General features: G+C 43.9%; 1 protein-coding gene across 1 annotated transcript in view; it reads left to right on the top strand.

Moving 5' to 3' along the window:
* Positions 1-15,864, top strand: part of LOC102793949 (cGMP-dependent protein kinase 1-like) — a 54,505-nt gene that overhangs the window by 15,901 nt on the left and 22,740 nt on the right. The window contains exon 3 of the mRNA XM_087845026.1: positions 12,857-12,970. Within this exon, the coding sequence (XP_087701152.1) occupies positions 12,857-12,970 (114 nt within the window). The remainder of the gene's footprint in view (positions 1-12,856; positions 12,971-15,864) is intronic.

Here is a 15,864-nt window from a genome sequence, read left to right as displayed (position 1 = left end):
GTTAGGGTTAACGCGACTGCCTGAGTCTGAACAAGTCAAATTTATTATTGAGCTTTATTATAAATAAAAACATAAAATAAATATATTAAATAAATTAAATAAAACATAAAAAGTTCTGCAAATAAAATCAAATGTTGAGACTCAGTCGGGTTTAAAGAATCAAAAGGATACATTCAAATGTCTCAACCAGGGACCGGCTCGCAAAAGTCATCACAGACACACAACGGACACACAACGGACACACAACGGACACACAACGGACACACAACGGACACACAACGGGCCCGTGGAGGACAGGCAGTGGGCTGGAATCAGGCTGAAACCCTTCCACTATCACCTGATGCAGGGAGTTCTCACCTGTTGTGCACATGCTCAGACAGGACTGAGGTTCTCGTCCCTGCTTTGTTCCTCTGATGTTTCACTCGCACTGACTAACCAACAACACTTGGTTAGGAGAAGGCTGGGGTAAACACTACACTGGGGGAGTTTAACACTGAGATGAAGGTCGTCTTGTTCTGTCAGCTGCTCCTTTCATGGGTCACCACAGCTGATCACCTCCTTCCGTCCCAGCATCCTCCTCTGTCGCACCAAGCCAGCCTTTTTATTTGACCTGTATGCAGCTTAAGTGCTGCCAACACAAACCTAAAAGCTGTCGGCAGCATAAATGTGGTAGCTTGGGTGCAGATAACTGATAATTATCCTCAAAGAAACACTTTCAGCCTGCAAACAGCAAAGGCAGATTTATGAAAGGTTGTGCTGCTGGAACATGACGAACGCTAGCGTTCCCCTTTCAGAGGGAACGAGTCAGTTCAAGCTTCACTGTTTCTGCTCAGAAGCTAAGAGAGCATGAACACCGTGGATCCTTTTGTTTGCTTTTCATTTTCTTTGACCCGAAGCTTTCGGTGCTCATTATTTTTGCCAAAGGACACTCGAACAGAAGGAACCGGGGATCGAACCGGTAACCCTGCAGCCTTGCTCCGCCGTTCCTATCCAGAGTACTTTTGTTGTATTTTTAGCTGCATTTGAGGTTATTGTGTTACATAAGAAGCCTGCGTAGAAACGTGATCCTCCCACTGAAAACACAGGGCATTGCTGAAGCTGCACTCAGGACGCCTAACCTGCATGCTCGTGTGCATCCAGTTAGTCATCCATTCACATTCAGCAGCTCTCACAGCTTTAATGACGTCCTGGTATCTTGAGGTGCTCGGGCACAGCAGCACAGGTGGATTTTTTGAGTTTCACGAATTTCAATGGCATATTTTTCTTAATATTCTCCTGGGATCATTCCTGTAGGATTTCTTCCTTCAAACCTGCCATCGGTCAGACTGTCACTCTGTGTTATCAGTACATTTAAATCTCTTTGTCCCAGTCATGCTGGCCTCACAGGGACAACAATTCTCCAGATGGCCAATCCTCCGTGTCGGTGGGTGGCAGGCAGCGAGTGGTGTGAAACAACTGATGACATTTATATCTAAGTAAAAGCTGCCGGGTGAATAACACCCATGCTGAAAGAGCGATCCTCACAATGTGAAAAAGATCCTTTTGTCAGATTTTAAATGAAGCAATTCAATATTAAAACTGCCCATTTTTGAATGGAGTCTGGTGTGGGCGGACGAGCTTCAGGCAGGCAGATTGTGTGCACATCTGTGTGTGTGTGCGTGTGTGTGTGTGTGTGTGTGTGCGCGCGCGCATGTGTGTGTGTGCGCGTGTGTGCGTGTGTGTGTGTGCGTGTGAGTGTGTGTGTGCGCATGTGTGTGTGCATGTGTGTATGCGCGCGTGTGTGTGTGCGTGTGTGTGTGTGCATGTGTGTGTGTGTGTATGCATGTGTGTGCCTGTGTGTGTGTGTGTGCGTGTGTGTGCATGTGTGTGTGCGCGCGTGTGCGCGCGTGTGCGCGCGTGTGTGTGCGTGTGTGTGCGTGTGTGTATGCGCGTGTGTGTATGCGCGTGTGCGTTCGTGTGTGTGTTTTTTTTCAAACCTGTTTGTTCACATTTGTCTTAAATCAAGTTTTACTGAATTTCATGAACATCAGTTTAAATGTTTCTCTAAACTCGGCCACCGTCTGAAGATTTATCCATTCAAGGAAATTAATTTTTCCTGCTGATTCAATATGAAAACTGTCATTTGATCTGCACACACTGTTCACAGACACACACTTTTTAAATGCACAAACACCTTCAGATCAGAGCTGGCTGGTTAACAAAGGAACTTTCAAAACAAGACCGAGCTGATCGTTCACTCACAAATGCTTTGTGTTGTTGCCTCTGAAGAAAAAGTGAACCTGATGCTAATAATGATCATTTATAACGATGGTTTATATCAGTGGTTCCCAGTTTTGACGGGGCTCCCACACAAACGCAAAGCAGAAGATGAAGCATCGCCAAATATGCTTTATTTATTATTAGTATTCAATATTATTATTAATATTAAACCAACTCTGTTCCAAGCCAAAGACAAGAACATATGGTGAAGCATATCTTGCCTTTGGCTTCACCTGCACAAGTGCCGAGGCCGGTCTTTGCGACAGAATTCGTTTCCCTGCGTCGGGAGCAGCGCTGGGCTCTCCAAACCACAGACGAACAGGATCCCACATGTTTATGTTTTTAAACTGATTTTGCACAAAGAGACTTTTTTTTTAAACGCATTGATAGCAATGTTGAATATTATTACACAGTAAAAAACAAATAACTACAATAAAATAATTACACCATGAAGATGGTTTGTTTAGTGTTTTTTTTTTATTGCAACCTGTAATTTATTGGAGTTTACTTTTTTTGTTTAATTGTTTACTAAAGGTTCGAGGTGTGAAATAAACTGCAATGAAGTTTGGAAACAAAATCGTGTGCGGTTGGAGGATGTTTGTGTCGTGGCGGATTGTAAAAGCAAAATAAACCAGTGATTCATATGCAGACGACTGTCTGATCTATGGTACAAACCTGCCGATAGATCCTCTTATTATACAATACTTTTACCTTTCAGCGTAAAGCACCTTCAGGACGCCGGTTTAGCTCAGTGGGATGAGCAGGTGCCCGTAAGGCTGAGAGCGGTGGGCCCGGGTTTGAATCCGACGGCCCTTTGCCACATGTCTCGCCCTCCCTCTGCTTTCCTGTCAGTCTTCACTGTACCCATCCAATGAAGCCACAAAACCCAAAGCATCTTTAGGCACTGTTGTTATGATTTGGCACTATATCAATAAAACTCAACTGAATATCATTGACTTTAACACCTCAAACTGTGGCTAAACTCTCATACTCAGGTAGTGTTCAGGAAATATTTCAAGTATATAAATGTGGATCTCAGAAACTCTCCTGGAAAATTTCAGCGGAAAGCAGAGCCGCGACTTTTATTTATCACAATCTTCTAAAAAACTCTTCGTCGTCCACGCTCGACAGATCAGCGTGTGACGCAGCAACAGCCAGCTGCAACATCGACAGTAAAAAGAATAATTATATCAGACGGACCTGAGTTTCATCAGAGCCAACAGCGTCCTGATAAACGAGTGCAACGTTTCATAAATATGATAAACACATTTCAGGTGTTTGTTTTGTTAATCCTGCGCTGTGAAAATGCAGTATCGCCTGCTGTGTTTGAGCTTACATAAGAGCGGCGCATGTAAGAGCTAACGTTGCTCTTCTGTAAGGGTTACGCTGCTGAGCTCATGAATGCATTATATCAATGAGGGTCCTCACAAACATAGATATACAAACGTCAGTGTGTTGAGGGGGCGGGACGAGGGGGCGGGGGGCACAGATGGTGGCTAAATATACCGATAACTGTCACAGGAAGAGGAAGTCATCCCTAAAAACAGACCACGACAACGGCTGATAGTGTGTGTGTGTGTGTGTGTGTGTGAGTGTGTGAGTGTGTGTGTGTGTGTGAGTGTGAGTGTTGCTCGTGTTTTGGGGACATTTAGGGACATAAATCTGTCACAGTTTGCTTCACTTTTCAGAACAAAAACGTCCTCAAATAGCAAAACAGCAACGTTTTATTTCTTTTGAAGTTTGGTTGGAGGTTGGAGTCACTGAGATGGAAACACCACCCTGTGTGTGTGTGTGTGTGTGTGTCTTTTACATAATGAGACAAAACTGCTGCATCTGTTTCTTCCTCCAAACACAGAATTAATGAGCAGCATGTTTATGACACACACACACACACACACACACACACACACACACACACACACACACACAGACTTGTGTTTCTATCTCTGTGAAGACCCTCAGCACAGATGGTCCCTTCCTCGTCCATTCAAACTGGACTCTGAGACCACGTCTGGACCTTTGCAGAAATGTCGTCACTGTGATGGTTTGATACAAAAATGTGTCCACACAAAGACTGAAAGACTTTATACACACACACATGCACACACGCTTCTCTGGTGATGTGGTTGTCATGGCAACGTGTTGGATGACAATTTTTGGCATTTAAATATTTTCACAGTTTGGAAATTTCGAATCTGTGTTTTTTCTTTCTAAAAAAAGGGAAGATGGAAAAAACATAAGAAAGGATGAGAAAAGGAAGGAGGAGAGGAGGAAGGAGGAGAGGAGGAGAAAAGGGAGCGAACAGGGAGCAGAAGGTGATGGAAGGAAGCACATGACAGACGAGGGAGGTGAGATGGAAGAAGAATAGCAGAGAGGAAAATAAGGACGAATAGGTGGAGGAGTGAAAGGAAGAAAGTGTGAAGCTGGAGAAAATAAAGAGAAGGAGAAAGGTGTGAGGCAGAGGAAGAAAGGAGCAGCCTGACAAAGGATGGATGTAAGAGGGGAAGGGGGGAAAAAAAAAACTAAAAAAGGAAGTAAGGAAAATAAAGAGGAGGAAGAAGACATGATAAGGGAGGAAATGAGGGGAAAGGAGAGCAGAGACCTTACTTTTGGTCATTTTGATGAGAAAAAAAAAGACGCTGCCAGGATGATGTCACAGCTTTTTCTTCCTCGCCTCTTTATTCTTACTGCATGTGAACCTGTGACCTTTGACCTGTGACACACTCACATGGACAGCCGGCGGGTGAGTCCAGCTTCAAGGTCAGAGGTCAAGTTTTCTGAAAATCTTTTTCAAACCATTACCACAGGTGTGTTTACTGTGAGGCTGAGCGGTAACACTGGACGCTCCCAGTATCTTTGTTTCATTTTCTCAAATCCCAGTTTGCCTCCAAAATGTGTGTGTGCGTGTGTGTGTGTGCGCGTGTGTGTGTGTCCGCCCACACATGTGCGAGCACTGTTATTCATACATTATGTAAAACACTGATCGGTAGGGATGGGTATCGGTAAGATTTTCACGATTCCATTTTCGATTCTTTATCGATTCTTATAAAAAGGAGAACACTAAGGTCGATTAGCTTAGAACTTTGTTTTATATCTTCTCTTTGAACAAGATAGAAATTTAGGAGTAACATGGCCTTACAAACCCAACAGTGAGATCTTAAGAGATCCACAGCCTACGGCTCTTCAATGGGGTGTCACAGGGTCCCCGGGGAAAAAACATTGTAAATGTAAAATAATAAAATAAATATTCTTCTGTAGCAATAACAAAGTATAACATAAATTATTCTGTAGCAATTACACAAGAATATCCAGTAATGTCCCTGCCTACAATTAAACACATTCACTTACTGAAAATCAAATGCTGTGGCAAACGGCTGCAAGCCTTTGACCACAAACTGAGTCACTGCTCGGTGACATTCGTCTATCCTGCCTGAAAGGAGACGCTACGGTAGACTGCAGCGAGAACTGCCAGCATCTGAGCCAGACTCTGTCTGTCTCATCATGGTCACCTAAACGCACAGTAATGGCAGGTTTGTAATAAGGCAGATCGCGCTAACATAATATGCACTGTTGTTGATTATTTACCTGCTGCATTAACGGGAGAGGACGTGCAAACGTTACCGCTGCATCTGGGTAGAAATAAAATAAAATAAAAAGATATTAATTTATTTCAAGAAAAAAATGTATAATTTTAGAGAAAATCCCTGAAAAATGCAACAAAAATTCCTGAAAAATAATTTTTAAAATGACCAAAAAAGTCATATAAAAATGAAATAATAAAAAAGTGAAGTGTACTCATTCATTTACATAGATGAATCTATAATCTATATTTTTCCTTATTGTTAGTAGTTTAGACACGGGACCCTCCTGTCTGCACAGCTGTTTAACCAGCAAAAGCAGATGGTTATAAGTTCAGATTATGTCAGCTAATGTTAGCCTCGAGTGTCCTAAAAATCATACTTTACATCTCATAAAGAGCTTGATTACAATCTCAAATCGTCTCAAAATCCAACAGACAATTTCACTAACAGCAGCTAACACAGTCTAACACAGTCTAACAGCAGCTAACAGCAGCTAACAGCAGCTAACAGCAGCTAGCACAGTCTAACAGCAGCTAACACAGTCTAACAGCAGCTAACACAGTCTAACACAGTCTAACAGCAGCTAACACAGTCTAACAGCAGCTAACACAGTCTAACACAGTCTAACAGCAGCTAACAGCCGCTAACAGCAGCTAACAGCAGCTAGCACAGTCTAACAGCCGCTAACACAGTCTAACACAGTCTAACAGCAGCTAACACAGTCTAACAGCAGCTAACAGCACCTAACAGCTGTGTTTCCCGACACAAAGCCAGCTGTCGTCGGCCAGCAGTGATCTTCTCTGACTCATCGACTCGTATCAGACTCCTGTCACAGTGTTAGAGCCTCCTCCAGAGTAAATAATGCTGGATGCTTCTCACCCAGCATGGACAGCTGAGGTAAACAGTGGACTCACAGCCTTTCACAGATGAGGGAAAACTCCATCACTTTGCTATCTGAGCACACTCTGGGGTAAAAACGTAAAGTACTGCAACTATTTACTTCACCGTATCCATTTTTTATTTCCTAATTTATTGCAAAGTGGTGAAATTATTCAAATATGTTAAAATTAAGTGTTTTTATTCAACATTAGCAGGGTAAAGGGTACAGTCTAGCTCTACTGTATCTCTTGGATGATTAAAACATGTTTGTTCTGTAGCAGCCAGTCTTGATTAGGACTTGAATCGGGCGGGTAAGAAAACAGAGCTGACTATATTGACATCACACTGTAACTTTAAGATAAATGGATTGAGATTGGAAAATTGCTAATAAATAAACGTCTTGAGGCTTGAAGCAGTCCCAGCTTGGCCCTAATCACTGGATCTGGTTTCTGAACAGCTAGCTGTGAGATCAGAAGAAGCTGCTGCGCTCTGGAGGAACACCAAAGCAGGCTGCTCTCACAGCCCCTTTGTGGAAATCCGACGCTTCCTCAGACTTTGCTTCCTTTTTGTTCGACTTTAACAAAGACCTGTTTCTGCGTGCAGCCGGCTGCTTGTACCTCTGACAAAAGCTCAATTTTCACTCTGACTAATGAGAAGCAGCTTCTGTAATGAATCCATGTCTGCTCAGAGCTTTCTGCTCGTTTAGCAGCGTTTCATGATGCCCTCCTCCTCCTCGCCACTCTCCCGCTGTTTTAACGAGTTTCTAAAAGCACAACTCAACATCAGCCAGTCGGGTGGATGCAGATTATTTGCTGTTTGCAGACACAAATCAGAGTAAAAGGAGGTCTCGTGCACTCTGTGTTGTTTGTCCATTTTACAGATTCAAATTAACCCAGTGCACCCAGTGCACCAGTTTGGAAACAGTTTGCTTCTCTGGTTCTTTCTTCTCTGAAGCTCTGGCTCTGAAAGCTTCACCGCCCGCTGCTCTCATCATTGCTTTCTGTTGCTGAGAGTCTCATGTTTCCACCTCATGTGTTTTTACCTTCAGACTGAAAAGTCTCAGATGTTGTTGCAAGGATCACGATGGAAGGTGGTCCAGACATTCACGGTCTCCTCCGGATGATTCTTCTGACTCTGATTAACGTCTGAGCTCCACAAGGAGGCGCTGTCCTCTGTGAGGCTGAGGTGGAGATTCTTTACATGGTTTCTTGTCCTGGTAGGAGAGATTGTACAAGTTACAGTTAAGGTGTTTGTTTTCTTTCTCTGTCTATCAAAACGTAATATCAAACTGCCATCTATGGCTAAAAGTTTTCAAATGATCGTTTCTAGACAAAAACAGCATCTGTGAGAGCTTTCAGTCAGGTTTTAGGTCCTTCAACAGTTCTGAGTCGGTGCTTTTGAAACTGATGATTCTGTCTTAGTTCTGCTGGACTCACTGTGCTAATAAACACCAGCAGGAGTCCAGGGTTTAAGATCTAAATCTTATGTTAAGCTCAGAACTGCAGGTCTGTCACAGTCTGTTCTTCTTTGCTTCTACATGAACCCTACAGGCCAAATGATCAAGCATCTCTAGATGACTGACAACTGTGATACCTGGTTATAAAAAAACTGCATGTCCTTCAGGTTCTTACAGTTTTAACTAAGGTTCACACATTGGGATAATCTTTGACACAAACCTGAAATTTGCCAAACAAATGAATGTTTTGGTCGACGAGTTTGTTTTCAAGTCTTTTCTAAAACAACCAGATCTGGAAAGGTGCAGAGTTATCAGCTCTATGTGCACTGCAGACTTCAGTATACAGTTAATTTAAACACCTGTAGATTTGTTGTACACGTCTGCTTCCTGCTCACCATCCTGCTGCTGAGGCTTATGTTAAAAGTGTGCCGTGTCTTTAAGTGTAAATCTTGGATGGAGGACCTTTCGTGTCGTTTTATCCTGCGTGAATTTTCAGTAAACATCTTGGACTCATTGATTTATTTAGCTGTAAAGCACATTGGTTTAAACCCGCTGTATGAAGCAATAACTTACTAAGTATAATCAATGACATAACAACAATTCAAACAAAACAAATTTAGATTTGTGTTTAGATTCTGATATTTTTCATAAATGAAACTGTGTAGAAGAAGTAAAAGAATGAAAAACAGGTTGGTGTGTTTCAGTGCTGTTGATGAGTAAACTGTAAGGACTTTACCACAAACCTTCAGAGATTATCAAACAGTATCCGTCTGCCTTGTAATTAGCCGAGCCTACTCTGAACCATCAGTGTAAAAAAGAAACAGTGCTTAAAGTGAAGAAGTGTGAAAAATGTTTAAAAATGTTTTTATGAAAACCCCAAACTTTTATTTAATGTACATAATGTTTCAGAAGATGTTTAAAGGCGATGACGTACAAACTGAGCTGTGCTGGTTTGTTGATCTGGTTGTTTAAAGCAGAGCCCGTAACTCAGCTGCTCGGTGTGGCTCATAATCTCTGCATTCAAACAACAGTGTCGTCTGCATAAGTGCACATTTGCATCAGCTACATAATGTGAATATTAATAAAGTATCTAATGTTTTGACCCCACCTGTGAAAGCCGTTAAACCTGCTGTGTGTGCAGTTTTTCCTGGTGTTTGCTGTATTTTGTCTCCTGGTCTCGTGTGAGTCTGCGACTTCTCTGAACTGTGCTGTGTGAGACTCACTCACCTGCCAGTCCTTTTCATCACTGTTAAAAAGCTCTCTCTCTCTCTTTGTCTCTGCGGCAGTCGCTCACCCACACACTTTTTGTTGTTCTGTCACTCTCTGTCCACCAACATGGTAAAAACATTTCTGCCCTGACCTGTGACTCCTCCTCTAATGAGCACCGTGGGCTCACGTCTCTGCTGTTTGATGCTCTGGAGCTGAGACTCCCCTGAAAGCAGCAGCGGCATGTTTATGTCTTTACTGCCACAGATGACTCGTATTATTCTTTAATTATGAACATTGTCCACACTATATGAATTTCTTGAATAATTATTCAGTATAAGCTCTGGAATAATGAATCTTAGTTAATCATTTTTCTCTACAAAGTATATTTGATGGCATAATTAAAATAAATGATCAACTGTCTTCAGCACCACGGACAGAGACATGGTTCATCCAAACTGATGGACGAATGAAAGACATGACAGCAGAGTGTGTGTGTGTGTGTGTGTGTGTGTGTGTGTGTGTGTGTGTGTGTGTGTGTGTGTGTGTGTGAGAGAGAGAGAGAGATTAGCCTAATGATCATTATAATTTGCAATTACAGCCTCAGTTCCTGTGTGTGTTTATCTCACCATTCAACATAATAATCACCACCATCTGGTGTGTATGTGTGTGTGTGTGTGTGTGTGCGTGCGTGTGTATGTGTATGTGTATGTGTGTGTGTGTGTGTGTGTGTGCGTGCGTGCGTGCGTGCGTGTGTGTGTCTTTCTGTCCCTGTGAGGACACATATCATTCCAAGCTGTTATGGGGACGTCTCTGCGTTGCAGGGACATTAAGGCGGTCCTCACAACTTTAAGTAAACAATTAATCTGCTGTTTAACATGCTGAAGGTTCTCCGTGACATGTCGCCCTACAGCTGATGTGTAGTGATGATGTTACAGTCACGAAATGATGCTCAGTGATAATCATCAAAGATCTGCGACTGTAGCCTCCTGATTTAATAAAATCCTCTAAAATCCACCTGCGATCAGAATGGTGGGGATCAAAGATGACTAAAATCCCTCTAAAATCAGACAGCAGTGTTATTTCTAGCATCAACACTGAAGCTTTAATCTGAAAACTCTTTTTATTGGTGCTACCTGAACAAACAGCTCCATAATTCATCTGAAAGGCAGATTTCCTGAAGACGTTTCACTTCTCATCTGAAAGTTCGTTCACTTCTAAAAGGAGACATAGTGGAGCTGTTAGTCATTAGCATCGCATGACTCACATCACATGTCATGAGGACAAAAAACAGCAAAATGACTTCATCAGCTAATGTTACATCCTCACATTCTCAGATTCATGCATGTAGCTAACTTACAGCTAGCTTAGCATTATTACTAATAACTCACAGATGACGTCAGCAGCTAATCGATGACGCTAACCTTTGTTTAATGTCACGCAGTATTGGTTTTGGCCACGATCAGCTCGTCAGTCCCCTGTGAAGCTCAGCTGGTTCCCTCCTGTGTCAGAGGTGCTGTTTTTATCAGTAAGAGGAAACTGAAGCTCAGTTCTCCTAAATCAGTAAAAAAATATTCGTGTTTTTATTAAATATGTTGGCGGAGGTTTGCTGCTCAGAAACAGAGTCGCTGAATCTCCAGATAAGCCGCTCAAAATGAACCAGCCCTTCATGAAAGCCCTCTGAGTCTCTGAGCTCTCTTCATACTCACATGTTGCATCCCTGACGAGACGGGAGACTCTTCATCATACATGACGATGACACGAGTTTGTGTTGTTGACACTGATCACTCTGACATTTACAGTTCCCATTAATCTGTCTTCATCTATATTGATTTAAAATGTCAGTGTTTAAATGCCAAACAGTGTCTGACATCAGAGGAGATCACACAGACGGAGAACCATCGGCTCTCTGTTACTGTGCTTCCCTCAGAGGGGCTGTAATGTTACCAGCACTGTAATCACATTACATTTTTCAGTAACGTGATATAGTTACAATTATGTAGTTACTTGCATTATAAAAGTTCTTTGGTTATCTGCACGCTGGGTCGATAGACACAGAAATTCTCTTCTTCCTGCTACAATCAGCTGATTCCCGTTCATGTGCATGAAGAATGAAGAATGAAGAGTGTTCCAGCTTTAGAAGAGTGGACATTAGCGTTGTTTGTATTGTGCAGACGGAGAAGAGCGAGACAGTAAAGTGCAAACGGCCTCAGAACAGAAAAAGCTGCTTTATACTGCTAACATCTGCACAGCTAACGCTAAGCTAGCCAAGCAGACTCCAGCCCAGCAGCCTGAGCCTACACAGCCTGTGATGATGATGATGATGCGGCCTGTTTCTACCTGTTCAGGTTTCTACAGTAAAATCACCATGGCAACCACTCTGAAGTCAAAGAGAAAACAAAGAGAAGTAGAAATGAAGTTAGTTAAAAACACTGACGCTCGGTAAGAGCGACGTGTAAATTGCATTAATAAGTAATATGTATGTCCTGTGAAGTACAATCGACAGCATTTAAATGCAGAATCAGTGAGTATCAGCAGCTGACTCTCATGTGTCTGCGAGACGCAGCGGCGTGAACAGACGCCTCCTCTGTCCCACGCTCGGGTTGGTCTCGTGTTCAAATGTCAGTACTGCAGGGCAAACTTTGTTTTCAACTCTGGCTTTGATGGAAACAGAGAGGGCAGCCATTATGAGTGAGCACATGACCCCGTGTAACGTGTTAAACCGCCACGGAGTCACAAGCTGTGCAGATGACAGAAGACCGAGGAACGAATTCTGAGCATGTAAACACTGCGAAGCGTCTCTCTGTCTTCAGTTATTATTGTTGTTACAGTAGCAGGCGGAGGGACAAGATAATTTCACCTTCATGACAGCTGTACGAGGGGAGAATGTTTGTATACGTCACCTGTATGCATCATTATGGGCGTGGCCTCCTTGTCTGACAGGTGGCTGTAAGGACTCGTGGTGGGAATTTAACATGAGGCATGTTGGAGTCAAAGCAGGAGAATCGCACTCAGAGCATCGTTTGATCATCGTGGACGCGATCGTAAATGTGATTCTGACTACAGTCAAATAAAAGTGACAGGATCAGATGATCGTGCTCTTAAAGACGTTTGTGAAACAGAAACTGTGCCTGCAGTGAACACAAGTGCAGCAAAAACACATTCAAAAGGATGCGTGTCCACACCTGTTTCCAAGTTTAACTTTGGTAGCGTGAATTGTTTGCTATGAATACAGTGATGTGCTTAAAAAAGAGGTGAAACATCTACATGCTCAGCTGTGTGCGTCTGTGTCAGGCAGGTTAGAACACAGCCTATTAAAGAGCCTACATTTCCCACAGTGCACCTGTCCTTCACGAGGCTGTTTCTGTATCAGCCAAAACTCTGAGTCAGAAAACAAGAAACACAAGCTGAGCCTGACGGTCTTTGTTCTCTCTCTCTCTCTCTGTCCTGCTGTGTGTGACTGTGTCTCGCCCAGAGGGGAAGGTGGAGGTGACGAAGGAGGCGATGAAGCTGTGCACGATGGGACCGGGCAAAGTGTTCGGAGAGCTCGCCATCCTCTACAACTGCACCAGGACGGCGACGGTGCAGAGTGAGTACTGACAGCCTGATGTTGGTCTTCATACCTGACCTCAGGTCAGTTCAGTGCAAAGACATAGAGCAGGTGAACTCTGACCTCTGACCTGTACACCCAGATGAATCAAATATTAGCCATGGGTCGTGTCCAAATTCATAGGCTGCTTCCTCCTGAGGCCGCATTTGTAGACCGATTACGTCACAGCGACGCGCCGAAGGCTGTCCAAATTCATAGACTCCTCCGAATGCAGCCGACAAAGGCGTCCTCCTTTTCCCCGAATTTGAAGGATGGGTCGGGTGTGTCCTTCGTGGCCTACCATATCCCAGAATTCAAATATCTGCTCAGTTTATCAAGATATCGCATATTTGCAAAAGTGCTTCGACGTTTTCGGAGACGTCTGTTACCCACCAGCTCCACAGCTCGCCGGGAGCTCGAGGGTCACTGATGCGGCCGAGAACGGCACAACTCGCGGCACATGATTTTCAGATCACCGCGGTCTTTCGCTGCTCGGGTTAAACGTAATATATAAGTCACTTAGACAACCTAAAAATGTTATTGTTGGGCTTTTTTCAGTGTTTTGTTTGTTCGTGAGTAAATCGGTTTGGCTGAGATTAAAGTTATTAGATTAGATAAAATAAAACTTTATTAATCCCTCGGGTGGTTTTCACACAGCTGAATAAACGTCAAGCAGAAAACTGATTAAACAGACGTGTGAGACGGTCGAGAGTTTACTCCAGTGTCCTGTTATATTTTAGATAGCAAGGAGCAGACGGCCGAGTTTATTAAACTCCACCGAGACAGAGGTGACGCTAATCAGAAGGCTCGACCGTACAATTTCACAGCTGTTTACTTCCGGCCTACCCGACCTTCTGAGGACCCGACCCACGTAGACCGCGAAGGCCGGGTCCTCAGGAGGATGCAGCCCATGAATCTGGACACGACCGTGGTCTAGTTTTCATTAGTCAGAATGATGTCACATCTGATGGGAGCTGGATGTTTCATGTTGGTGGCCTCCTCACATCATCCACACTCTGATTACGGTGATCAACATCACATCAGAAACTTTTCATATTTCAACTTAAAACAAGAAGAAATTCATTCATTCACACATCTAACATGTGCACTCATGAACGCCCAAGGATACTTTGGTATCCGGACTGGAGCAGCCGGGACTCGAACCACCAACTTTCCAGTATCCTTGAGGCTGACTGCTGACGAGAGCGAGGCCGTCAGCCGCTGACAGAGTCCTCTGGGTTTCTTTGGGACCTCTCAGACTCCCTCGCTCTCGGGGAATCTTTGTTTCTTACCTCTCTGTGTTCGCTAACAGTGCTCCGAATGTCTCTCGGTTGTACTCGGTCTGTGTGGCTGTGGAGCAGCTTCAAATCAAAACAGGGAACGCTCTCACACCCAGCTGATCAAAGATGTTTGGTTTGTGTTTTCGACTTTTGTAAAAACCTGTGGAGACCACGGGAGCTGTTTGGACCTGACAGCTGGAGCTCACTCTGTTACGCAGATGGTTGTAAACCTGCTGATGCACAGAGACGCTGGCTGTCCGTGTTGGCTTTCCAAACTTTATCCGAGGACTTTTGATCTTCAGAGTTTCTGGAATCGTTTTCTTTGAAGATTTCCAAGCGAACCCTTGAGGATTTCTTCCCCATGTAGGAAGCTCTGAACTTCCTTTTAGCAGCACATTTGATGTCGGCTTGGTTTACCTTCTCGCTGAAGCGTCTTCATTAGAGCCGACTGTTTTGTGTTGTGTAATAAACTGGTGTGAATAATTGAAGCACAGCTGCAGAGCGTGCTGACGTGTGGTGTAAAAGCAGAGGATTAAAGCAGATAAACTGCAGCTGCAGCTCCGTGTGAGCGTGAAGATAACGAGCAGAAAGCTTCTGCAAATGGAAACGAATCCCCTCGAACCCAACACTGCTGCCAAGAGACACGGATGCCAAAACTTAGCTCACTGCCTGACCGGATGGTGTTGCCTGGCAACTGCTGCTCAGCAAGCGGTCTACCAGGAAGGCCCGACAAAAAGTTGGAGGTCCACGCACACGCACACGCACACGCACACACACACACACACACACACGCACGCACGCTGTCAGAGTTGCGGTTGATGTTCAGACTTCCTCTCCCTGCAGACAGCACACGCTGAACGCTCCACAGAGTTTTTACAGCACGACAAACTTCCAGCTGTGCTCTGGAGCTGACGGTGTGGCGGATCCAGATGTTTGCTGTGGTGGACACGTAGACTACAGCAGGTTCAGTGGGTGTATGCAGGGGGTGGGGCTAAAGGAGGCGATAGTTTGTTAAAAATGTCATCAGTTCATCCTTACTTTGTCTGTGTCTCTGTGAAGAACATTTTAGTGCGTAAACATTAAAACTGCTGAGACTGCAGTTTGTTGGAATCAGTCTTTGATTCTGGATATTTCAGGATCGTTTTGGCAGAGTGAGGATTGAGTATCCACAGGTCCAGGATGGATCGAAGCAGCATCCAGGCCTGATCCTGATCTGTTGTGGACCTGCTGGAGTCGACTGAATGAGAGGGGGTTAGGTGATTTTCAGACACATCCAGATGTGTGAACACATGTGAACATGAAATCAGATTACAGTCAGACTGCAGCTGCTTTTAAAAACTCACTTTAATCACATTTGCTTCAGTTTTAAAGTCTCGCCTCCTCTCAGATACTCACCTGTGACAGGTGAGCTTTGGTCACAGTGATTCTACGGTATCAAAGGAGCAGACAGAAAGTCTGGACTGGCTGCCTCTGTCCTTACACTGAAACTGAACCGTAAACAGCGTGTTTGGAGAAGCCTCTGCAGAGGAATTCACTCTGACAGCAACGTCATTGCTGAGGAAATAAATGGATAAGTCCGCAGAGTGCGTTTCCACGGTAACTGATTCAGAGTTG

This window comes from Neolamprologus brichardi, chromosome 8, assembly GCF_056152115.1.
Source record: "Neolamprologus brichardi isolate AB-2024 chromosome 8, ASM5615211v1, whole genome shotgun sequence".
In the NCBI taxonomy this organism is placed as follows: domain Eukaryota; kingdom Metazoa; phylum Chordata; class Actinopteri; order Cichliformes; family Cichlidae; genus Neolamprologus; species Neolamprologus brichardi.
Note: the sequence above shows the minus strand (reverse complement) of the source record. Positions and strands in the feature narration are given on the sequence as shown.